This window comes from Onychostoma macrolepis, chromosome 02, assembly GCF_012432095.1.
Source record: "Onychostoma macrolepis isolate SWU-2019 chromosome 02, ASM1243209v1, whole genome shotgun sequence".
Classification (NCBI taxonomy): domain Eukaryota; kingdom Metazoa; phylum Chordata; class Actinopteri; order Cypriniformes; family Cyprinidae; genus Onychostoma; species Onychostoma macrolepis.
The window spans coordinates 25,919,060-25,944,117 of record NC_081156.1 but is presented as its reverse complement, the minus strand read 5'-3'; the positions used below and the strand labels follow the sequence as shown (position 1 = coordinate 25,944,117).

Sequence of the window (25,058 nt, the reverse complement as noted above, 5' to 3'; positions counted from 1 at the left end):
GAACCCTTCATTTGGAGGGAAAGTAAATAAATAAGCTGAAACAGCAGTGCTGGGGAAACAAAATGCCTAAGTACTAAAATTAATGAGTGGGTCCCATGGAGGGCTTGACTGAAGTGGTCTACCCCAAAGACTGGTTTGCCTCCATCTTCGATCTGCTTTTCTTCTCCAGAGGGCACGTGATGGTCTTTTATTGCAAGTCTAACCATTGCTGACATTATGTCTTACAGATGCTGCAATTTCATGCCTCCACGATCCAGCGCCTCACTTTGGGGTTTGCTCACTGTGCATGTGACCACTCACAGCCATATGGTCAGAGGATATTGATTTGGCTTTTTTAATCTGAAAACAAGTGTCTGCGTGCGGGAAACTGAACAGGAAATTTAGTCCCGAATGATGTCATTCTCAGTAATCTGTAAGAGGATTTCTAATTATGTGTTTTTGAATGTGTGAGTAAAACTAGCTGATCTGAAACAGAATTTGAGCTGATTCACTCTTAAAAACTGAGGAAAACTCTTGTGGGGTGGACAGTTTTATTGTGTGAGTTGATTTGTGTGGTATCAGATGTAAACACATCCAGATATGTCCAAGAGCAATAAAACAGTCTTTAACTAAAAACAAAGAAGTCTCATAGCAGGAGAATAGCGAGTCCTGGTATATTAGTTCATTATTTCAAGTGTAAAATGTTTTATAGTTTCTAGCACTGGAACAAAGCACGCTTATTGTCGCAACTGAGAATCTGGTGCCGTGCTACAATTTTTACATTTCACAAACAAGATAAATTGGAGTTGTAAAGTTGTGCATCCTGCCCATGGGAACTTTACAGAGGGACATATGATTTCAGCTGCCCTACTGAAAAAAAAAAAAAAAAAATTATGGTGGTATATACATGGTGGACTCGCATAGCAATACTGTTCATTTGTGCATTATATTCCATATATATATATATTACATATATATACAAATGGATTTTTTCACAAATGGACACACACACACACACACACACACACACACATACATACATATATATATATACTGTATATATATATATATATATATATATATATATAAATATATATATATTTGTTTTAACAAAATTTTCAAAAACTAAAAACAGATCTACTTGTTTTTCCTAAAAATCCATTTGACATATAATTTTATATATAAAATATAACCTAAATTTAAAACTGAAAGAAAAAAATCTGTCCAATAGTATAGTGTGATTTGTAAAATCTAAGCATACAATTATATTTATAATATTAAGCATTCATTAAAATGTTTACCTTTCTGAAGCTGTGCATACGTGAATACTTTTGTGTTTTACATGTCAATATTATTGTCCATATTCTGTTTTAGCATACAGTATGTCTATGCAAACCAGGTTTATTATAGTTAACTGAAACTAAAACCATAATATTTTTTGTTACTTGAAATAAAAGCACTTTAACTGAATTGAAACAAAATAGAAAAAAATCCATTTTTTTTTTTTTTAATTTATTTCAGCTAGTTACCAAAGCAGCATTTCTCATTTTCATTTAGTTTATTTAGATTTTTTTTTAGTGGTTTTTTTTTTGGGGGGGGGGGGGGGGGGTATATTTTAAATACATAATTAAATAAAAATGACAAAAACATGCAAAATAATTACCAAAACTTTAACTTAAATTAAAATGAAAATAGAAGATATAAAAACTTCTAAAAATAAAAAATAAAAAAACGAATATTAATTAAAACAATAATAGCATCTCAATGATACTTAAAATAACCGAAGTAAACATCCAAAAGCAACCAAAACCCAAAGCATGCTGGTCCTTTAAGCAGGGTAATTTTTTTTCACAATTGGTTCCTTTCAAGCAATCTAAACTTGTGTAATTTCAGCACACACCACTTCAGAAGATAACATAATCTAAAGCGACGCAACAGCTTTAAGGACCCAGTCACTTGAGATCAGCGTTCAGTCAAACGAAACGTCTCCAGGCAGCATGACAAAGTCACAGCCGCAATTATGCCTTTTCTGTTTGCATGTTTGTAATTGTTTCTTTTATTTAGGAGCCCTTGAGGTCCTCTGGAGAATCATAAATTGTGTAATTAGGGGCAGTGAATGGAAATCCAGAACATTTTGCTGTCTTCTAGTCCGATCTCTCCTGAGTATCTACAGTCTTTCAACTCTTAGCCCTAAAGCCTTCTGAAGCGTTTTATTCTCTTTGCGATTGGATGGCTCTGCAAACTGAAGCGCATTGTGTAAAAATGTATTTATTTTTGTTTTGTTCCAATAATTGCATTGTTCAAGATGTTTTTCTCCCTCGCTGCCATTTTCACATGCTGTTGTCTGTGTTCGGGTCTATTTCAGTTGGCGGGGGATGATTTTTCATTAACTTAACTACTTTTGGTAAGTGTCAGAGGCTGGTTTGACTGACAGCGCTGTTCGATTGCACAGTTGGCCAGAGATTGCTCCATTCCACAGTGGGCGTGGCTGAAGGAAATTGATCAAGCCCCCAGTGCCTGCTCCTATCTTCTGCCTCATGGCAGGTGGAAATGGGCTGTGGATGGACTGCAGTCTTCTGGAAATGGGATTGGATTGGGAGGGAACAGGGGTGGGGAAGTTCGCGTTTCACTGGCAATGCGCTCATCCCCTCTTTTCAAACTGGAATTGACCTCATTGATCTAAAATGCTCTGGATTTGCAGTTGATTGGGAGAAAAAGATATCGAGAAGAAAGTCGGTTTTCATTTGAGTGTAGGGTTGCAGCAAGAGCTCATCCAAAATGAGTTCTTCCATTATTTATTTACCAATATGTTACCTGGATCGTTTTCATTTTTTATACTTTTTATTTTTTTTTGTTTTTTACTTATCTGAATACTTATTTCAGGGCCACCATTTTCATTAGACATGCAGTTTTAAGTACACTCCAAGATATACTACAGGGTAACCTTACATTTTTCTTTTAAACATTTTTTTTTTTTTTGTCTTTTTATCTTAACCTCAACATTTGTCAAATTTAGTCAATCAGAACAGTTTTGAGGTTATTTTTGTGTCTCTGGAAATTTTATTATGTTGAAGTTTCGATATTTGATTTTTTAATTGTATGTTACAATAAAGGGTAACGCTTTATTTTAAGGTGTCCCTGTTACAGTGTAATTAAACATTTAAGTACTGAGTAATATTAATTAGCTACATGTACTTATTATATGGTTAGTGTAACGATTAGGGTTTGTCTTAGGGTTACTTGCATGTAATTATGCATAATTTATTGTTATTATAATAGTAAGTACATGTAACCTGTGTAACAAGGGCATCTTAAAATAAAGTGTTACCCAATTTAGTACAGGCACATTTTTCTAAAAGAGGGCATCTTTCCCCAACCTTACCCTTTAATATCTTTCTGTACAGATACATAGCAAACAAACAAATAAATAAATACGTAAATGATTCGATTGCGATAATCACCATCCATTTTGTTTGTTTGATCAAAGCAGCTTTAACATTCTGCTAAATAATTACTTCTATGAAAATGAAAAATAATACAGAAGGTAAACTCTCTGATCTGAAATTCAAATGAGTTGAGTAGGGGAAAAAAAAAGAATGAATTTAATTTAACAAAGGGATTGCATTATATACTGTATATATATATATATATATATATCAAGGGCGTAGGTTTGCTTTTGACATTGGTGGGGGCCTTTATCAGCTTAAGCACTTAACAGCTAAACACCCAAGCTGAGAAAGTAGTAAACAGCTTAAACCACTTGAGACTAACAAATGACCTTTCTTCAGTGAACTATTAATTTAGGTATATATAATGTTTTGAACATTTTTCACATGCTGAGATGCATTTTCCACTTCAGCCGTGACGCAGATCTAGCTTCATGTAACTGTCAGAATGGAATACAGAATGTACGCTATATGTTCTATAATGTATCAGATCAAATCATCAGCACTGAATTGAGTTTAATGTAGCGGTGCAGTTATATTCTCTGCTGTGAGGTGTGTGAGACAGCCCTTCGTCATCATCTTTCATCTCTGTCCATGAGCATACTCATCTCTCCACTTCTGCTCGTCCAACATACCAGATCATCTTTTCCTCCAATCACTCATCATTACAGTACCAGAGTAGAAGCGTGGGACTCCTCTCCCTCGTTCTCTCTTTCTCGCACTCCATCCACAGCCTTAGTTTGCTTCTCATTCCCTCAGTGTTCTGCTGCCATCTCACTCTCATGTGCTTTTTCTATGACATATCATGACTACAGACCTACTTTTCCACTTTCAATCTTTCAATTGCTTTTTCTTTTTTTTTTCTGGTACAGGCAGTGATGCAAGAGGGACAAGTGTTTCAGTGTGCTTGCTGAAGTATCAGTCTCATGTTTGTGGAGAACAGTGTGATTAAACAGGCTTGTTCTCCACTGAGCTAAATCCTGTGATTGCAGTTGGGCTTTTTGCCCTGCTAAAAATGTTCACAAAGCTAGTTTGAGGCATTTTTTTTGTGGAAAATAAACTGTTTTTGTGACAAACTCTGTTGCTGTAGCTCAGCGGGTAGAGCTTTAGCAACACCTATGTCATGGTACCGAAAAAGAATGTGTACCTTGAATGCACTTTGAACAGCATCTGCCAACTGCAAGTGTAATGGAATGTTAATGCAAACAAATGATAAAATAAATTCTTCATAAATGTGCTGTATACTCATCTAAATAATCTAATTGCAGGCATATGTTGCTTAGAAACAAGAGATAAAATAATATATCACTGACAGGTAGATTCTCTTTATAAATGCAGAAACTTGGTTATATTTAGTGAGTTGGGTTGTTCTCTACTTTATATAATCTCAGTGTGCACACGTTTTCCAAACTGCTTGTCCTGTGCTGAAGTTTATCCCTGGACAGATGGACGGATGGCCAGTCTGTATACAAATTATAGAAAGTATGGGATCAGTATGATTTTATTTCTTTATATTTTCTCAATAGATATTATTGATTTTATGCAGCAAGGACACATTCAGTTGATCAAAAGTGACAGTAGATAATGTAATGTAAAGATTTATGTAGTTTCCACAAAAACACAATAATAAGCAATGCAACTGTTTTCATCATTGATAAAAATGAGAAATATTTTTGAGCACCAACTCAGCATATTAGAATGATTTCTGAATGATCACTGCTAAGTAATGGCTACTGAAAATTCATTCCATTACAAGAATAAATTACATTTTAAAACAATTGTTTTAAATTGTAATATTTCACAATGTTACTGTTTTACTGAATTTCTGATCAAATGAATGCAATCTCTTTTGGAGACTTGTTTAAAAATATTTACATTTTTACAAAATTGAATGGTATGTATGAAAAATGATTAAAAACCATTATAAAAAAATATGCAGTTGCATAGTTTTTAAATTAACTTTAATCTAATTAAAGGAATACTGCAAAATTGTCTGATACCTAATGCATATATATATATATATATATATATATATATTAGTGCTGTCAAATGATTAATCGCGATTAATCACATCCAAAATAAAAGTTTTAGTTTACATAATATATGTGTGTGTATATTTATTATGTATATATAAATACACAGACATACAGTACATATTTAGAGAATATTTACATGTATTTACATGCATATATTTATATTCATATAATTTATATGACATATTTAATATATAAACAACATATTTTTCTTAAATATATTCATGCATGTGTGTCTATTTATATATACATAATAAATATACACAGTACACACAAATATATTATGTAAACAAACTTTTATTTTGGATGCGATTAATCGCGATTAATCATTTGACAGCACTAATATATATATAACTTAAGAAGAAAGTTATAAAAAGGTTTTTAAAGTTTCCAAATTTTAGAATTTTTATATATAAAATGATTAACCAAAATTTATATAACTGATTAAAAAAAAAAAAAAAATTGAAATATAACTTTTAAATTAAAGAATGTTAAATGTAAAATGTCACAGGGAATTGTGGGAATGTTTATGTTTTTTCACTGTAAATAAGAAGATGACTATTACATTTTTACTTTCAAAATCTGCACTGTAAAACAGTATTTTACTGTAAAATTACAAAAATTGTCCCATTTGATCGATTACAGTTTTTTATCATACTGCAGTCAAATTACCATCAACCAATTAACTGTTTTTTTTTTTTCTGTAGCATTTTCCCCGTTAAAATTATATTTGAACAAACTGACCCCAAATTGTTACAGAGACACAGACCTTTATATATTCCAATTAGCTTCCACATATATTCAGCTTACCTCTTGCGGTTGGATCCAGTGTCGGATTTTCCCATCCCTAAATGTGAAGTATAAAAAATTTACGTCACATGTTACTCAGATGGCCTCTTTCTGAGCAGTTCTTAGCCAGAATAAGTTGAAATGAGTACCAGACTGTGAGACTGCTATATAACTGGATCAGAGCGGTGTCTGTGTGTGGTAGTTCATCATGGCCAAAAGCCCATCAGCAACTAAATCTAGATTTCCCTCAGCTCACACAATGGCATCATCCACCATAATCTTTTCCTTAATATCTCTTTTCCAGCGCTCAGACGGGACATTCTGCGATTTAACGTTTGCAAGATGCGGCACGATGTTTCTGAAACACACCACGAAAAAGACACAACTGGCGCTCATTTTTCACCCCACAATCAACTGCAACCAGCAGAGGCGACTCTTCCAGAAACCAGTGCCAGCTGTGCACCAAAAAGCAGCACATCTGCAGAGGGTTAGAGGAAATCCAGACCTCCACTGAGAAATATCCTGTACGATCCACCAACTCCCCACAAAACCCCAAAATAATGCTCTTTTCGAAAGAGGAAAGTCAACCAAATGTTATTGAGCGGTTCACTGTAACACTCACAATGGGAATACTGGCGACCTGCCCGGTGCTGGTGGAAAGCAAGGACAGCAGTCAAAACATGTAGCGTAGATGGTGACAGCTCTCCTCTTTCTTCTCGTTTTCTTTCTCTGGCACAGCAGAATGCAACGGGCGCATTCTTTCCTGCATGGGTCAACAGTATTGAGCGTCTCGCTGTAGCACGCTGATCAAAGCAGGCGTGATACAGCCCATGCATGTAATACAGTTTAAAGCACCATATTCACTTTTTAAATTGAATAAGGAACTTTGATAGCTAATGAAAATTTGAGGCAGGAAGTGCTTTGATAGACAAATTAAAATTCCATGAAAAACCAAATAACTTGGAATGAAAACAGGCACAGCAACAGCGTCAACTATGGTATCTCAAAAAACGCTTTTAGTGTACGAGCCAAGGTCAAATGCTTTAAAGAATTCCTGAGTAAAATAAGCAAGTGTGCTTGCAGACTGAGATGTGCTGACTCATCAATACATTAGTCAGAGGAGCAGTTAGACTTTTTTTGTGAGTGATGCTGGTAGGATGGTTTTCTAGCAGGCTGATAGAAGGGCATCTGTTCCAACATGCTTTAATTAACATCCGCCGTCTGTGAAGAAACATCTCTACTGTCAAACGCTACAGCTGATCATGCATGGAAAAGTGTGACAGATATGTGGAGTCCTGATATTAGTATTCCATAAAATCTGCTTTTGTTTCTCTTTTGTAAGTCACATTGCATAAAAGCATCTACTAAATGCATAAATGTAAATTAGGCATTATAAAATATATAGTTCCAAGTTCTGGATGTTGACTGGTCAGTTATTGGCCTTTCCTAATTCCTAATGTACAAATACAATTTTGTTCACCATATCACTGAGCAGCTCATTTAGTGAACCGTTATTTTTGTTACATAACATTCTGTTATGTGAGGGACTGGGAAAGGATGACACTTGCTTATTAGAACACATTTTTTTTAATGAAAAGTTGTACATCTTTTTATTTTTGTTAACTGTTTTATAAAAAACAATAACATTGAATAATGTTAATGAAACATTCTACTGTTGCACTCTCAGAAAAAAGGGCACAAAACATGGGGCAGTACCTTTTCAAAAGATGCACTTTTGTACCTTTTAGGTACTAATATGTATAAACTACATTGACAGCTTTTGTATTTTATTTTTATTTTTCAAAGAGTGTGCATTACTCCTAATCAAGTTAAAGCTTTTATAATTAAAATTATTTTTTTCTGACTGTTTGCTAAACAGTCAGTAGCAGTTTGGCTTGCAGTTTTTAAATAATATAATATAATATAATATAATATAATATAATATAATATAATATAATATAATATAATATAATATAATATAATATAATAATAGGTTTATTTTATTACATTACTTTATATTACTGTGGACAAGTGATTTTGCTCTCCAACATAGCATTATACTATATACTGTTGTGCCACAGTATATGTAATATAATATTCATATATTAATGGATTATAATGGGAGCATTTTGTTTGCTCTATCTATCTATCTTCCAAAAAGTAACTATTACTCAAAGATATTTAACCACAAGACACCACCATTCAAGGACTAAGATGTTACTTTGGGGGGGCGTAATATGAAAAATGATTTTATGGTTACAGTTCAGGAGCTACTGGAAAGCCCCTATCAAAAATGCAAATTGTTCATTGTGTCCTAGTGTGGCTGCTTGTCAATTTTAATAAAGCCGCTTACAATGGTGTAACTGTACAATCTTCGAAAAACACCATTCACAGAGCCCTCGCTGAACACATCTACAACAGCCATGACAGCGCTGTTTGTAAGTAAGCCGTCCCTATAGATGTGTTTTGCTGAAGTGGATTAGGATGACGGCCGGACTAATCTAGTTAAACGTGAAGATCCCCTTTGTGAGCTGAAATTCTCCCACACTTCCTGTGGCTCATCCTCTACCACAGTCAAACAATAGCTCAGTGAGGAGCCGGATCATATTAAACACAGAGGACTGCGCCACAATCACATGTTCCCCCAGTATCTCAATAAGTGAGTAAAACCAGCTAGGCTTTTTTTCCTCACCGAGCAACAAATGCGATTTGGTTTGCAGAGGGAGTGACATAGAAAATCAACTGACATACATTTTGTATATTTATGAAAAACAACATCTGTTCAAACAGCATTAGCCATCTAGGTTCAGCAGTCGCAGACTGACATGTAAAGCGCTGTCAGTTTGGGCTAAGACACCGTGAGCTAGCATGACGAGGGCACTAGCATACTAGATTTCCTTCAGGACTTTAGTACTGATCAAAGTGCTACGGTGTGTGACCTTTTTGCTATTCGGTGTGATGTGAGGATGGCACTTGTTGTGCTCCGAATGTTTTGTCTTCGCCTTAATGAAAGTAAAGGCCGGACGCACTGGGAGCTAACGCTAAATGTCACTGCTAATCAACCAGGATTACATGACAAATAATAATAAAAAAAACAGCCACTGGGCCACAACTAAGAGTAATAAGAAAATTTATTTGCGCATTTATCTAACAATATTTCATTTTCAGATTGGAGTGGCTTTGAATTAGCATTCAAGAAGTATGCGTCCGAGCTTAATGTATTATGTGCTTCCCAGTTCCCAACACATCCAAGAGAGAGCGCAGTGGGAACGGATTGTTTCCCGGACAGTCAAGTGACCCAAATTGAATCCTCTTCAATCTCCCTTTGTCATGTTCACCATATTAAACAATCACATGACACCAGTAAGCAGGGCTGAAAGGATGACCGGCTGTCATTTAGGACGGCGTGATGGATCACCCCGTGATAATGTGTCATTTTACCAAACCACAAATTAGGCCCAAGTCCATATATTAGCAGATGCGAACAATCGGCCACAGTAGGACATATTGATTCATTTTGAAATACACATTGACATAATTTGAAAAGGTTATATGGTGAGGCGAAGAAGGCTCGAAAGGCCAAAGCATGACGGATGGGGTTGTCGGGCGTGTGCACAAACTCGTACGGCGCACTGATTCACTCCGAACAAATGTAGAAACACACTAAGCGAACAAATTCACTTTTACTCACTCTCTCTGTAACACACACGCACACGGTAGCGAGTCCCGGGGGTGTTTAGTCTAATTACCCCTCTCAGTCATGCTGTCAGACAGGGGCTTAGGTGTCTCTTAATGTGAGTGCAGAAGGCATTAAAAGAACACAGGAGCCCGAGCCTGGATGGTGCGATATAGATCCACTCAGACCTCGGGAGGCTTCGGACAGCAGTGTTGGAAAACTGACCCCTGCCCCTCGTAAAAATGGCCCTGAATGATCGCCCCACGCAAAATAAACATTGATAATACCTTTTTTTTTTTACTTATTTGCTTAATGAGAAAACTTCCCACCTTTGTGATTTGTCTACTCTATAAACACTCCATGTTTTATCATTGTGTAATGGGAACACAGACGCCCATGTAATACTCATTAAATGGAGAAACTACTTTCATTTTTTCAGTTCTCAGCACTACGGGACAGAGGCCCGTGACATGTAACGAATCCGCTATGGCAAAAGTGAACCGTTAGAGATGATTTGTGTACTGTTTGAACTTCTGTAGCGCAATATGATTTGTTTGAAAAACCGTCCGTAACGTTCATCTGTACTGTCTTGCCTGCTGATTGTATTATTGTGGCCCTACAGGCTGCCCATAAATCTGTCCGACTGCCATACTAATGATGGCTGAAAAATGACTATGTGTTCCATATGATGTGTGTGTGTGTGTGTGTGTGTGCTGTATAATGCACAGCAAGACAAAGGAGAGAAAAAGAGAGTGGGTATTGGTTGTAATGGCCATAACATAGAGTGAGAAGAGAGGCAGGAGTGCTTTTAAAAGCTGACCTTCTATGACCTGTTCTCTCTCTCCGGAGAATATGACATCCGTCTCCGGCACAGCGCACAGGTCAAAAAGGCCCTGTTTTGCTTAACATAAATGCGGTCTTAAAAAAAACCCCAAAAAACACTTTTTGCAGTTATAGCCTCATTAGGAGGCTGAATGTTTTTTATATTTAGTTGTTCTTCGTGCATTTTAAATCAAAGCAAATGTTAGAGGCACACAAAGGTGGACTCAATAATTCTGCTAAATAAACTTCATGTTAAAAAAAAAAAAAATTATTATATATATATATATATATATATATATATATATATATACTTTTATTTTTAAAAGGATTTCTTGCTCCTTTTAGAATAAAATGAAAAGTTCAAAATAAAATATACCATTTTAAAAGTAATACATTTTATTTATAAATTAATATATTTTACTAAATAATCCAGTACATCATGAAATCTGAAATTTGATCACAATTTGATTCTAATATTTCGGTGTGCAAGACTTTCTTTAATGAGGAAAATTAATATATTTTATTTACATAAATTTGTTCATATTTCATTTATATCTAACTATTCGGTTATTTACGAAATCCCATGCATCACGAAATCTGAAATTTGGTCATAATTTGATTCTAATATTTTGGTATGCAAGACTTTCTAAAAATGTTTTTTTTTCAGGCTTTTTGTGTGTGTGTGTGTGTGTGTGTGTGTGTGTGATAAAGAACCATAAGTGCATTTAGAGAAGAAGGAAAAGAGATGCCAAAGCTTCAGGTGAGAAATTAAAAATATTAGCATTTATTACAGCGACATGAAGAATCTCAATGCATACACCCTTTTTTGCGAGCTCATAGAGACCTGCAGTGTGTGGAGAGATGGGCACATAGCTTACAAAAGAACAGAGATCATTCACAAAGGATCAGCCCAAACACATGTACAGAGCCGGGGCAGAACAAAAGACAACAACTCGATAGACAATTTATAAGCAAGATTCATCTATCATCTTCTATCATATTAACAACATTCCACATCCTGTCACTAACACTGTTTGGTCACACAACCACCTGCTTTGATCCATTTGGAGAGCAGATATATAGATAGAATTCTTTACTTAGCTGTATTTGCAAAACTGGAAGTTTTATGTTGCAGTAGTAAAAACTGGAGCTTATGTTTTATTAATGGTCATTAATATTGCCATTATCATCACCATCACCATCATGTTTTTATTTCAATGCAATTTTGCCACATCAGTATATTGCCTCCCTGCAGACGGAGCTGAATGGATTTAATTTTGGATTGAAAAATGAGCATAAAAATGGATGAGTTTCTGGCCTTCTGCAATTACTTTACATATTGAAATCTCAGATTTAGTGTATAAGGTTCATTAACAATCGCAGGATAGAACAAATTAATTAATCTAAATGCATAATCACTTGTTTAAGGAAGTGTTTTTCTTCTCTCTCGTTAAAATATGCATGGGAAAAAAGAAAAAAAAAAAACGAAAGAAAAGTGCAATAGCAGTGATCCTTGCATTTATCAGTATAATTTATATATTTTTTAATGTATTGTTGTTTATGCCATTTTAATTTGGGGAACTAAATATGTGACCATTTTAAACATGGTTTGAGGTGTAATTTTCAGGATTTTCGCCTTTTATGAAAAGTATCCAGTTATACATTCTCTAATAACAGATGATGATGGATTTTCCTTAAAAATTGACGAAAGGAAGTGTGGTTATGTGTGCTTAGTTAAACCCACACGGAATCTGCGGAATCGACAGACTTCTGACATTTGATTTATTTATTTGTACTCATTATAATTCCAATTTAAATGAGTTTTGAATAAAGATGTTTTAGCATATTCAAATCCTTTCAGCAAAATTCTGCAGAATGTGGAAGAAAAACCCCTACAGATTTCGTGCAAGTTTTTGCGATTAGTTACAGTGTTGTGCTGAAGCATCGAAACAATCAGTGACATAAAATAAATCAAAATGTGAAATGACGTCAGGGAATCATGATTTGAAGTATGATTATCTCTCATTTCCATCCGTTCCTGTATTTATGTCTCATATATATTTAAATAAAAGGTAGACTTCTACTTTACAGAACAACCTCACTAGTACAAAAATATACAGTGCAGCAAATCAGTCTCGGTAAAGTTAGCATGAGGAATTTAGTTCGGCCCAATAGAGTCTCCGTCCCTGTTCCACACAGATCGAACGCGTTTCCACAAACAGCAGACTAAAACAACACGTCGAGCCTGGCTTTAACATCGAGCTCCAGCTTTTCAGTGACGCAATGATAAATACTATATACATTAAACTTCATGATATCGTTTCTAAGGGGAGGACGAGAAAAAGAGAGAGAACTGCACAGTTAATAAGGCATCTAAAGTCAAGCAGCTAAGGGCACCACTTGAGTGAAAAAACTGCAGTCACTGTCACCTGTCAATCAAAGATGAAGCTTAGGATCCATGCTACATTCCAAAGATGAGTTATTATCGCACATCGGCAAACGACGCTGATAACGGCCACTTCCTCCTCTTCATACTAAAGAAAAGTACATCATTACAAACATTCTAGTTTTTCGTGTTTTTCGTTTTTTTCATCTTTTTTTTTTAAATCACTGTACATTTTATACACTATAGTACAATGGTCGTCACGCACTACGAGTGTAAACGTAAAGACAATGCGAACTTCGTAATGACGAAAATGACCTTTCGAAGTTGTCTTTGCTTGATCTGACGGGCACAAACCTTGCAGTGGTACAACACGTTGGCATATCTGTGCAGCGAATGGACAGAAATCACATTTCTATTTTCTGGAAGTGTGTTTGAGAAGTCAAACGGTTTCTTATTCAAATGCTTGCAACACGGCGATGAGTGAAGAGCAATTATTTCTCAGCTTATCTTGTCGTCCTGTGCAAGGCACAGCCTTTGTCGTCGCAGATGTTTCTGGCAATCTTTGCTTGTGGAACGCAAACCTCTGTCGTCTTTTCGTCTGAATACTGGGACTTGAATCCATCTGTGCTCAAACGCTGCCTCAATTATGACAAAATAAATATACTATAAACATCTGATATTTTACTGTGGCTTATAAGTGATGTAGAAGGACAGACTGATATTCCAAACACAGATGTGAGAAAAACAAAACAACAACCCTCCTTTTAAGAATAACAGTCCGCCCTCTGATACGCAAAACGTCAAATATGAAATGCAAATGTAGAAACTGTAAAACACAAGCTGTGAATTCTCCCTAATGTGTTATTGTTCCTTTTTTGTTTAATAACCATACTTCATATCTGATTTGCCGTGGCCTTGTCAAGTGATTGTAGATCGGTCTCGGTGTGTTCCTCTGCCTGTAGGAAGCCCGGGCGTGCATTTACGGAAGCCAGAGTGCTGACAAAAGGGTCGTTTGCGGAAACATCCAGGGTGGGATCTGTAGGGTGAAGCTGCTGATAGGGACTGTGGTGGGAGCAGTTGGTAACTCTCTCAGTCTGTACGGTCTTGAAGGCTTGTTATACTTGCACGTGTGTCCCCTGTGCGTGCAAACTTTGGACGGCTGAGAGAATCTTCTTTTGGTGCCCGACCAGAGTCACGCCCATCTTGCTTAACTCACTGAGGAAGGAGGGATAGAAAAAAAAAAAGGTTCAGGAAATCATTTAATTTTGGATTCAGTTTAGTAGTTGTTTTGTTATAGAAGCAATGATTAAACAACAATATATTTAAGAGTAGCATCATTTCTCTGATATTTCATGTTTCTAAGTAATTGTTTTGATGTTTAATGTTTAATATACTACAATGTGGAGCATGGTTTTTCAACCAAATAGATTTTTTTTTGTGGGTGGAGCTATCCAGCACTACATTATAAAAATACAAACCAAGAGATAGTTTCCCATTAACTGCAGCTGGTTGAGACAAAAATATGAATTCTGAATAACAGAATAACAGAGAAATCCAAAACAAAAATCATGATTATGTCTATACTGGTTAGAGCACTGTGTTAAAGCAAACAAAGAGACTTGCAGTGTTATTTTACTATATATATACATAATTTTTATTTTATTTTATTAGTTTTTTTGTTTTTAAATGTCTATATAGTTTTTTATTTTAATTTTTATTTCAGTTTTAGTTTTAGTTAGTTCAGAATACCAAGATAAACTACGAAAATTAGAAATGTCAACTAGCTGAAATAAAATAGTTTTTTGTTTTTTTGATATTTTATTTCAGTTAACATTTATTTTATTTCAAGCAATTATTATTTTTTTAATGGTTTTAGTTTTAGTTTACTATATTAGACCTGCACTACAGTTCAGAAGTTTTGTGTTGGTTTTAAACATTATACACTCTTATGCTAACCAAGGCTGCATTTATTGATCAAAAATACAGTAAAAAACTATTTAAAATAAATGTTTTCTATTTGAATAAATGCAATTTATTCCTGAGATGGCAAAGCCCCAGTATTAAAAATAAAAGTAATAAATTATTTTAAAAATAAATAAATATAATAAAATACAATAAAAATTTCCTACTTGCCAAAACGTGTGTTTATATACTACTTTTGGGTTCACATGTATACAGTAAGTGTATTTATATTGGTATACAAACTTACCACAAGCTGATGTACAGTATGGAGTCTAGAGATACGTAGCCTGCGCTGGCAAAGTTGTCTTTGTACTGGCCCATATTGCTAGCATCCAGCCATTCATCCACCGTGCTCACACTGAACTCTGGGGTGGTGGGGTCTTCCCTGAAAAGGAAATTGAATTTGTATCAATTTCGGTTTGGTTCATTGCTAAAGCATTGAGAACTGAACTGGAAAACTGGTCTTGCATTATAAATCATCTTTGGAAATGCAGAATATAATATTAAGGATTTAGCTTCAGGCCTACAGTAAATAATATCTAATCAAACTGTCACTTGTTTCTCATTTTGTGATAGTTTAATGATAGCCTTTTTTCCCGAACCAACAAAGCAAGCTGATCCAAGAACTTTCTACTAGGGTATACAGCAGTTTCTTCCGAGAGCCGATATCTTAAGCAATTTCATGAGGAGAGGATAAAAGTTCAGGAGTTGCAGTTGAGGTTAAAACCTATTGTGTTGCCTTTCCGTTCTTCATGACAGATGGGTTAGGTTCACACTGCTGAGTGACAGCAGCGTTTGAGTGAAAACCGGGGGTCAGTTCAATCTCAGACCTGGGATGTATTTAACGCCCTCGTACTTCTTTGTCCTCTTTGGACACAGAGGGATAAAATGACTGGCAGGTTGGGCTGTAATCAGAGAGACTGTGATGGGCTTGAGGAAGCGTATATCTCACGAAGGGCTCTGTGTCACTGGCTTTACGGCTGTAATGTGAACTCTGCCTCTCTGTCTCCAGCGCTCCTGATAAACCGCAGGTGGAGGGAGAGTCTGCGCTCTGTCTCATGTCAGGTTTTACAATGGGGGTTCAGACCATCTATACGACTATGTCTTTTTACAAAGCTGCGAGATGGATGTCTGCTGGAAAAGGATCAGTGACACTAGGTTTGGTTATATTAGACAATACGGAGTTTATCTGCTTGTTGTTTCACATAAAACGAAAGATTTGAGAGTTCATGGGGCAGACACCAAAAAGCTGGATTGGATTTTCTCTGGATTTATTTGAGCTGTTAGGGATTTGTTTTTGTGGCTTTTAAATGTTTTATCTGTACATCACTTTAAAAGACAATCCTTTGGTTTAAACCGGTGTTGTCCTTCGTGTTTCATGTTTCCACCACATTATCAGGCTTTTCACAATTGAAATGGTTAACCCTGAGTTAACATAACCTTGGGGTAGTTTTCTAATTTGCAAGTCTAGTAAAGAGCATGTGACATGTTTGAGTGCCTTTTCAACAATTTAACATGTTTGCTATCACTATTAATCATAACCTCCCTTAGACACTTGAATTAATTTAAATAATGCATTTTCGTATAGAGACGTTTACGTTTAAAACAAGAATAAATTGCCAATGGGGTAAGAAAAAGGACTAATTTGAGACATTCCCTGAAAATGAGCCTTCCCTAGTAAATGTGTGTTAACCTCTCTTTAACTGATCTTGTTTTAAGGATGTTAAGATACACTACCTTTCAAAAGTTTGGGGTCTGTACATTTTTGTTTGTTTGTTTTTTTCATCAAAGGCTACATTTATTTGATCAAAAATACAGTAAAAACAGTAATGCTGTAAAACTGTTTAAACTGTTACTGTTTAAAATGTTATTTATTCCTGTGATGGCAATGCTGAATTTTCAGCAGCCATTACTCCAGTCCTCAGGAGTCACATGATCCTTCAGAAATCATTCAAAAATGCAAATTTCCCGCTCTAGAAACTTACTAATGTTGAAAACAGTACTGCTTAATATGAAAAGCAAAAGAAAACCAAAAAAAAAAAAAAAAACATACCCTTTTTTCAGAATAGAAACTTCAAAAGAACAGCATTTGTCTAAAATAGAAATATTTTGCAACATTATAAATGTCTTTATTGTCATTTTTGTATAATTTATTGTATAATCTCTCACCAATAAATAAATAAATAAATTAACAATTTTTTTTTTTTTTAACAGGAAAACAGGATTTAACATGATTTATTGGAGTGCGAACATTGCCTAATCCAGGGTCAAAAAGTGGCCTTAAAGGGATAGTTCACCCCAAAATATAAATTCTGTCATCATTTACACACCTTCAAGTAGTTCCAAACCTGTATGAATGTCTTTGTTCTGCGGAACACAAAGGAAGATATTCTGAAGAATGTGGGAAACAGAGCAGTTCTGGGGCACCATTGACTTCCATAGTATTTTTTTTTCCTACTATGGAAGTCAATGGTGCCCTAAAACAGCCTGGATACAAACTTTCTTCAAAATATCTTCCTTTGTGTTTGGCAGAACAAAGAAATTCATACAGGTTTGGAACTACTTGAGGGTGAGTAAATGATGACAGAATTTACATTTTTGGGTGAACTATCCCTTTAATGCAGGGTTAAAAACAGAGTGAAAATCTTGTGTATGCACAAGTATCAGCTGAATTTTAATGAAGTGAGTGTTCATATGAGTTTCTCACCAGACTGAGCTGTTGGCGAGCTCTTTCAGACTGTTGGGGTTGCGGATCAGTTTGTCAAGAGTGTTGACGATCTGCCCAAATTTGGGCCGTTCGCTTCTGCTCTTCTCCCAGCAGTCCAGCATCAGCTGGTGGAGGACAACAGGACAGTCCATCGGAGCGGGCAGCCTGTAACCCTCATCTATAGCTTTAATCACCTGGAAGACAAAGACATGCATTAAAAATACTGTACGATACAATGTGCATGTGCAAATGTATATTTAAAACTGCAGTCCGTAAGTTTTGCCTCTTTGTCGCCATCTATGTTTGAAAACCAGGAATTGCAGTTACTTACGGAATTATCTTCCGTGCATGGAGTTGTACTCTGGCACAGCTCCAGCACGGATGAATCTAATGTTTTGAGGTGAATGTGTGGCAGTCAGTCACCGCACCGGTGTGGATGTTTACTGTACTTCGCAGTCACAGATTAGTTTACGTCTTGGAATATACAGTATGACCCAAATAATAATTTTCACCAGATATTGTCATCTGAACAAGTAGGTAACAAGTCAGTCACGTTTGTTCTGACCAACTGAGGAAAAAATCATTACCATAAATCGCGCTACCAATGGTGATTCAATCTAAAGATCAGTTAGCTCATATCACATCAAACCGTGCAAATTATTATTATTGTTATACTTTATTCTCAAATTATTAATGTTAACAACATCAGCATTGCGTGACAATGAGTATAGTGTGTAGATTTCAATTTCTGTACAGTCTAATCTCTAATTGTCATACCATTCAAATTTCATATTAAGAAATTCTTTTAACCCAAAAATCAAATTATTCTCCCTTCGAACTGGTTTTCTTTAAAATACAAATCTTGTGTAATCCCAGGCTATCTGTAATCAGAAGCACATTTAAAACTGGAATATAATTTCATTCACATGTGTTTCATAAACACATAATACTTTCTGGAATACAATCCGCCATCAAAATGATAAATTTAATTATTCCAGCTGCTGTGAGAAAAGGCTATAAACGATGCGCTACCTGCAGCATCCGCATGTGCTATAACCTACTAGCCGGGACAACTTTATGTTTACAGATGTGACGTAATGAAGCAGTGCCATGCTCGAATTTCCCGCGAAAACCTACCCGTACCACTCAAATTAGAAAACATTATTATAAGATAACAGTTGTGAATTGGGCTAAAGTAAGGCAATAGTTTTGAACACTGGCTGGTTATGTACTTGCTCAAATATTGATTTTGAATCATTTTTAACCAAAAAAAGTTATGGACTGCAGCTTTAAGGACATATTTCTATTTGATTTTCCCATAAAGCTACTTTAGTCACTGTAACCTTATTAAGGTTACTTTCTTTTCAATGTTGTTGCTAATTTTGTTATTGCAGCTACAAAAAAACACATTAATATAGGATCTTCAAACAGTTTTCTCAATCTTTCTGTCCTTTTGTTAGATTTTTTATCCTTTGAAGACAGTATTAGCAGTTAACATCAAGCCCATGGTATTCTATTATGGTGAACATTATGGTTACCATGAATTCATGCAGGTAACATCACTTCTTTTATATTTCCATAATATACCAGACTATAACTCAACTCAATGGTTTAAACATCTTCTATATGGCTATAATTCATTGCTATGGTTAAAACAGCTCCTGTTCTCTGCCACTTCCTGTTCTTAAATCAAAGGAACTATTTCTTTTAGACAGGAAACATTCTAACATTCATTTCTTTGTTTCAAAATGAGCACTGAAGATCTAAATCATTATCTGTGGTGCCCTGAAGGTCTTCAAGATTTCTTTGACATTTCCTCTGATGGTAATAAAGGGAGAAGTCAGAAAGCGTTAGCATAATACAGCAGTGAGGGATGAAGTGTGTTTAACTGGCTTGTATTAAAGACAGGAGCAGCTGGACAGTTCTCGTTTATGAGGCTTCTAAAAACCATTGTCATTCGAGCGGTTGCTATACAGACATCACCGCAGGAAGATGTTACTCTCTGAACGTTTGCAAGGACACACTGCTCAGAGCCTCTAACCCCCCCCGAGAGGCTTCAGTGGAAATGATATTAGTGGAGATATTAGATATTAGTGGAGCAGATTTCAATTTAAACAATACACACGAGAACACGTGTGTTTCCAGTTTCTCAAGGACACTTACGTCTTGATTAGACATCTCCCAATAAGGCCGCTCTCCATATGAGATCACCTCCCACATTACGATGCCGTAACTCCAAATGTCACTTGCTGAGGTGAACTTCCTGTATGCTATTGCCTCAGGGGCCGTCCATCGAATGGGAATCTTTCCGCCCTAAATAAGACAAAAAACAAGAGGGTTTTTTCACTTCAAGCACTTTGGTGTCCTAGGGACTGATTTTTTTTTTACTGATTTCATTTTTTTTTTTTTTGTTACAGCATATAAAGGCCACTAAAAACTTTTTGTAGATTTTGTTGTCTCAAACCCAGATTTCCAATCTTAAAAACAAAAAACCCAAAAATAAAACCAAAAAAAAAAAAAATTACCAGTTAAAACTATGATCATTTTTTGTGCCATCATTTCCAACACGTTTTCTAAAAACATTAATATACTTGATAACCAAAGAGATAATACAGTCAGTAAAGAGCTTGAGATAAAATATGAAACGCATGACATATAATGAAAACAATGTTTAATTGTGCATCATTTTCATTCAAGCTGTAACTTGCCAAATTATGCAGAAAGTGTGAAAATAAACACGCATCATTTAAAAGTTTGGGGTCAGTAAGATCTTTTTTTTTTTTTTGGAAGAAATTAAATATTTTAATTCAGCAAGGATACATGAAATTAATCAAAATTTATTATATGTCGAAAACATTTGAATAAACTTATCAACCTCAAACTTTTGAATGGTTGTCTATGGTTTAATTGTCTGAAAATGTTAAAATTTCCATCATTGTCATTTCCATCACAAAATACTATTAAACACAAATATATATTCTGGTGTAATTTCCATTTCCATGTAATTTCCACTGTTGGACATTGTTAGTAGACTAATAAAATTGATGGGAAAAGTGTGTCAATAGAGTTTATCTTCTAAAAGTTAAAGAAACACCCATAAACAAACAGCAGAATAGAGTCAATATTTGTCTTTTCGTATTCCAACACTATGGCGTGGTCTGTATTTTCCTAAATGTCTTTTTAAATAGCTGCAGTGGTTTGTAGTTAATCTCTACAGTCAAAGTCAAACAAAAGACAAACAGGCTGTACTCTGTATAGATATACGTGACAAGAGTGCCAAAGAACGGCAGCGGGGCCCATGGGGTAAAATCATTTAAAGAGAATTTCAAAAAGCAATCTTTACAATTTTTTAATTATATAAAGTCACGGCACATAAACGGCTGCCTCGCGTGGCCTGGAGGGCTTTGTCTCTTCATGATTTCAGCACTTGAAGCAACGGGGCACGGGGTGCTGAATGTCAGAGCCACTTATATTTTAAGAGTTCCTCTCTGTGCGAAACACACATTTTTCCTCAGATGCGCACACACGGACATCAAAAAGCAATCTGCGGGGGTCTGTTCAGGGTTGTACGAGCACTTTTCTCCCCTGTTTGCATGTGACAACAGATTCGCCTGCTGAGTTTATGCTTTGTCCACCCGAGTGGACACCGATGGCTACACACACACACATATGCCTCTTTCTTGCCCTTGGCCTTCATACGCATCCACAGGGTGCTCACCAATTACCGAGCTGAGAAGGAGAGAGAGGAACGAGTGTAGGGGGTTTGGAGGCGGTTGTCCTGTCAGAAACGGATGTAATTAATACATGCTGGGTTGACAGAGAAACTGACCCCTGAGAAAGCCAGCTCGCTTCTCAAACATCCCTCCTCTGTCTCTTTATTTCGGTGTCTTGGTGAAGTTCTTTCACACAATCAAACACTTTCAAAAGACATGAGTGAAATGTCTCTGATCTCCTTAAAAATGTCTATCGTTATTTCTCAACTGAGGACTCATGTAATGAGTCAGATTTACTGTATTAAGCAAAGACAATGATGAAAGCTAGCTCTGAAAAACCATTAAATAAACAACTGAAGTGCGACTCAAATTTATACTGCAAACAAGATGTTACAAAACAAAAAAACAGCATTCATTTTTAATCCGTTTTGTTCTTCCTTCATTCCCTGTTTCTGTAAAATTGATGATGACTCACTCTAGGATCTAATAAAACCTTGAGGGGGGAAAGGTGCTTTACCCGTGTGGTGTATGCAGCTTCAGGGTCGTCCTCCAGCACTCTGGATAGGCCGAAGTCGGACACTTTGCACACCAGGTTGCTGTTCACCAGGATGTTGCGTGCTGCCAGGTCACGGTGGACGTAGCTCATGTCAGACAGATACTTCATTCCTGAAGCGATTCCACGCATCATCCCCACCAGCTGAATGACCGTGAACTGCCCATCGTGTTTCTGCAAGAGAAAGAGAAGGCATCTGTTATTTTTTATAGATTGTACAGGTGGTGTACACTGTTAAAAACAAAGGTTTGAATAATTTAAAAATGTTATCTTGTGGCAGCAGGATGTAAAACTGGTTATAAATGGAACTATTATTTTGTTTTTATTGGCTAATTTAATATGCAGAGGCAATTTATGTAATATATAATATCAGATATCATGAACTAGCAAAATAGGACATTTTGGTTACACTTTATTTTAAGGTGTCCTTGTTCCAGTACAATTATAAATTTAAGTACTGAGTAATATAAATTAACTGCATGTACTTACTATATGGTTAGAGTTAGGGTTACTTGCAACCATATATATGCATGATTTATTGTTATTATAATAGTAAGTACATGTAACGCGTAACAAGGACACCTTTAAAATTAAAGCGTTGCCAACATTTTTATTGTTTTATTGTTTTTTATTGTATTGTTAAGCATTTTTAATGTTAAGTTGAGTGTGTGTGTGTGTGTGTGTGTACTGTATATATATTAGTGCTGAACGAGTGCTCAAATGATTAATCGCAATTAATCACATCCAAAATAAAAGTTTTTGTTTATGTAATATATGTGTGTACTGTGTATATTTATTATGTATATATAAATACACACACATACATCATATATTTTGCAAATATTTAAATGTATTTACATGTATATATTTATATAACTTATATTATATATAAATATCTTTAATATACAAATATAACATACCTATGCATGCGTGTGTATTTATATATACATAATAAATATACACAGTACACACACATATATTATGTAAACAAAACCTTTATTTTGGATGCGATTAATCGTTTGACAGCATATATATATATATATATATATATATATATATTCAGTAATAATAAAATAATAATGATTAAATCATGTTTTAATATAGTCAATTTGCTATGCATTGCTGTTGAAATTTTTACATTGCATTATTCAGAAAATAATTTCTATTAAATTATTATATGTATATATCATTAGTATTATATAAATGTTGTTGGTAGGTGACCCTTGCTCGGTAATATTTGAAGGCTTTTTTCTGTTAAAATTGTTAAATTACATTATTCAGACTTTCATGCATTTTTCAAACACTCCATTTTCACAGTTCCAATGGTTTTGCCCTGAGTTCTGATTCATTATGCAAAAGACTCTGACCTCTGGTTTTACAGCTCTTTCTGCCATAATTGCTATAATGTTTACAGGCCTTTATTAATGTAAAACCATCTGGATTTGGTGCTTCTGTTAACTAAACAAAAGAGCCCAGACATCCATTTTGCCTCAAAAATAATCTTCGCAATGAGCAATTAGCCCAATGTCTTAATCTCCATATCTGGGCAGTACACTAATCTTGTTAAAACCCCACTTTTGTCCCTCCGAGCAATATCAATCTGAAACACGCGCTCGTATAGTATTTCATGCATCATAATGTGGGTAAGTTAATTACGCTGTGTTTTGTGAAATGTGGCCGCTGATTGATCGTCTGGTCTGATCAACTGGTTGTTATCAATCTAGTGTCAGAAGCCACACTACTTACAGGAAGAGCAGAGAGAGACAGAAATAGAGACAGAGAGAAATCATTTGTTTTTGTACTAGTAAGTGATGCTTAACTGATCTGTCCTCTAATTAAACACATGTAACTGGGTGGCCGAACTATGAGCTATTAGCCATAAAACTGACCCCATAATTATATTAGCTTTTTATGTGGGCTAAGGGGGTATTTATGGGATTCATTATGTACGCTGCAGTAAGATCGAAAGTCTCAGACAGGCCCTTTTTTAGGAGTGGGGGGTGTTAGATTTCATTTTCATTTTCTCAAAGTGTAGGCAATTAAAAAGAGTCCTGACTTAAAGGAAAATGTATCAGCGCTGCGTGTAATAAAACTTCGTGGCCTGATCCGCTGGGTGACAAAGGCGGTAATAAATTAGAGAGGATTGCGGCGGAGACGTTATGGCAACTTGGTGGAGCAAGCGCACCCTTATTATAAATCTACCGAGTTCATTTACTCACTTCATGTCTCTATATGAGACACATTTGCAACACGTTCACTCGAATACACGCTTAGTTTTATTTCTGCTTACAAAACAATGGTGAAAACGACTTTTTTGTAAGCAGAAATAATATAATCATTAAAAAGTAATGCAAAAAAAAAGAAAAAAAAAAGAAATATAAATAAAACTTTCGCCGAAAAAGTACAATATAGCAAAAAAAAAAAAATAGTAGGCACACTATAGATGGTGATATAGTCTGTGATGCAGATTAAGTCAACATTTACTATAAAACAAAAAAGGAATATTTCATGAAACAAAAAGTGTACTGAAACTAAACTGAATTTTCAGTATTGCAAAAGTCGGACTATTATAACCTTGGCACTTTTGCTGTACAACAGACAGGACGCGAGAGCCCTAATGGACAGTGAGCAACTGAATCCGCACAGCTTCCACCAGGCATCCATTCCATGCTTAATTTCCCTCCAGTAATAGACTTTCAGGGAGGTATCCGTGGCTTATACCCTTGAGCGATGCTCGTTTATTGGCTGTAGGTAATTAAATGTAAGGCAGCATCTTAAATGGCATGCGAACATCGGTGTGGACTTGTGCCACGGGCGTTTTGCCTTCCTCACCTTCAGGAAAGTATCCAACGATCCATTCTCCATGTACTCTGTAATAATCATCACAGGCTTGCCTGTAGACACAAAGAGAGAGAGAGAAAAGACAAAAACACAAGATTTACCATCAGCCTAGATGGAAGGAAAAAAGCATAAAATGTCGTAACAGATTGAT

The 25,058-nt window shown here is 35.5% G+C and overlaps 1 protein-coding gene across 1 annotated transcript in view; it reads right to left on the bottom strand.

The window, feature by feature from the left end:
• Positions 1–11,282: 11,282 nt before the first annotated feature.
• The window catches only part of epha4b (eph receptor A4b), a 115,039-nt gene continuing 101,263 nt past the window's right edge, over positions 11,283–25,058 (bottom strand). The window contains exons 12-17 of the mRNA XM_058796558.1: positions 24,899–24,960; positions 22,031–22,240; positions 19,964–20,113; positions 17,801–17,994; positions 15,341–15,478; positions 11,283–14,346 (exon numbers count right to left, since the gene is read on the bottom strand). Of these exons, the coding sequence (XP_058652541.1) occupies positions 14,247–14,346; positions 15,341–15,478; positions 17,801–17,994; positions 19,964–20,113; positions 22,031–22,240; positions 24,899–24,960 (854 nt within the window). The 3' untranslated portion in view covers positions 11,283–14,246. The remainder of the gene's footprint in view (positions 14,347–15,340; positions 15,479–17,800; positions 17,995–19,963; positions 20,114–22,030; positions 22,241–24,898; positions 24,961–25,058) is intronic.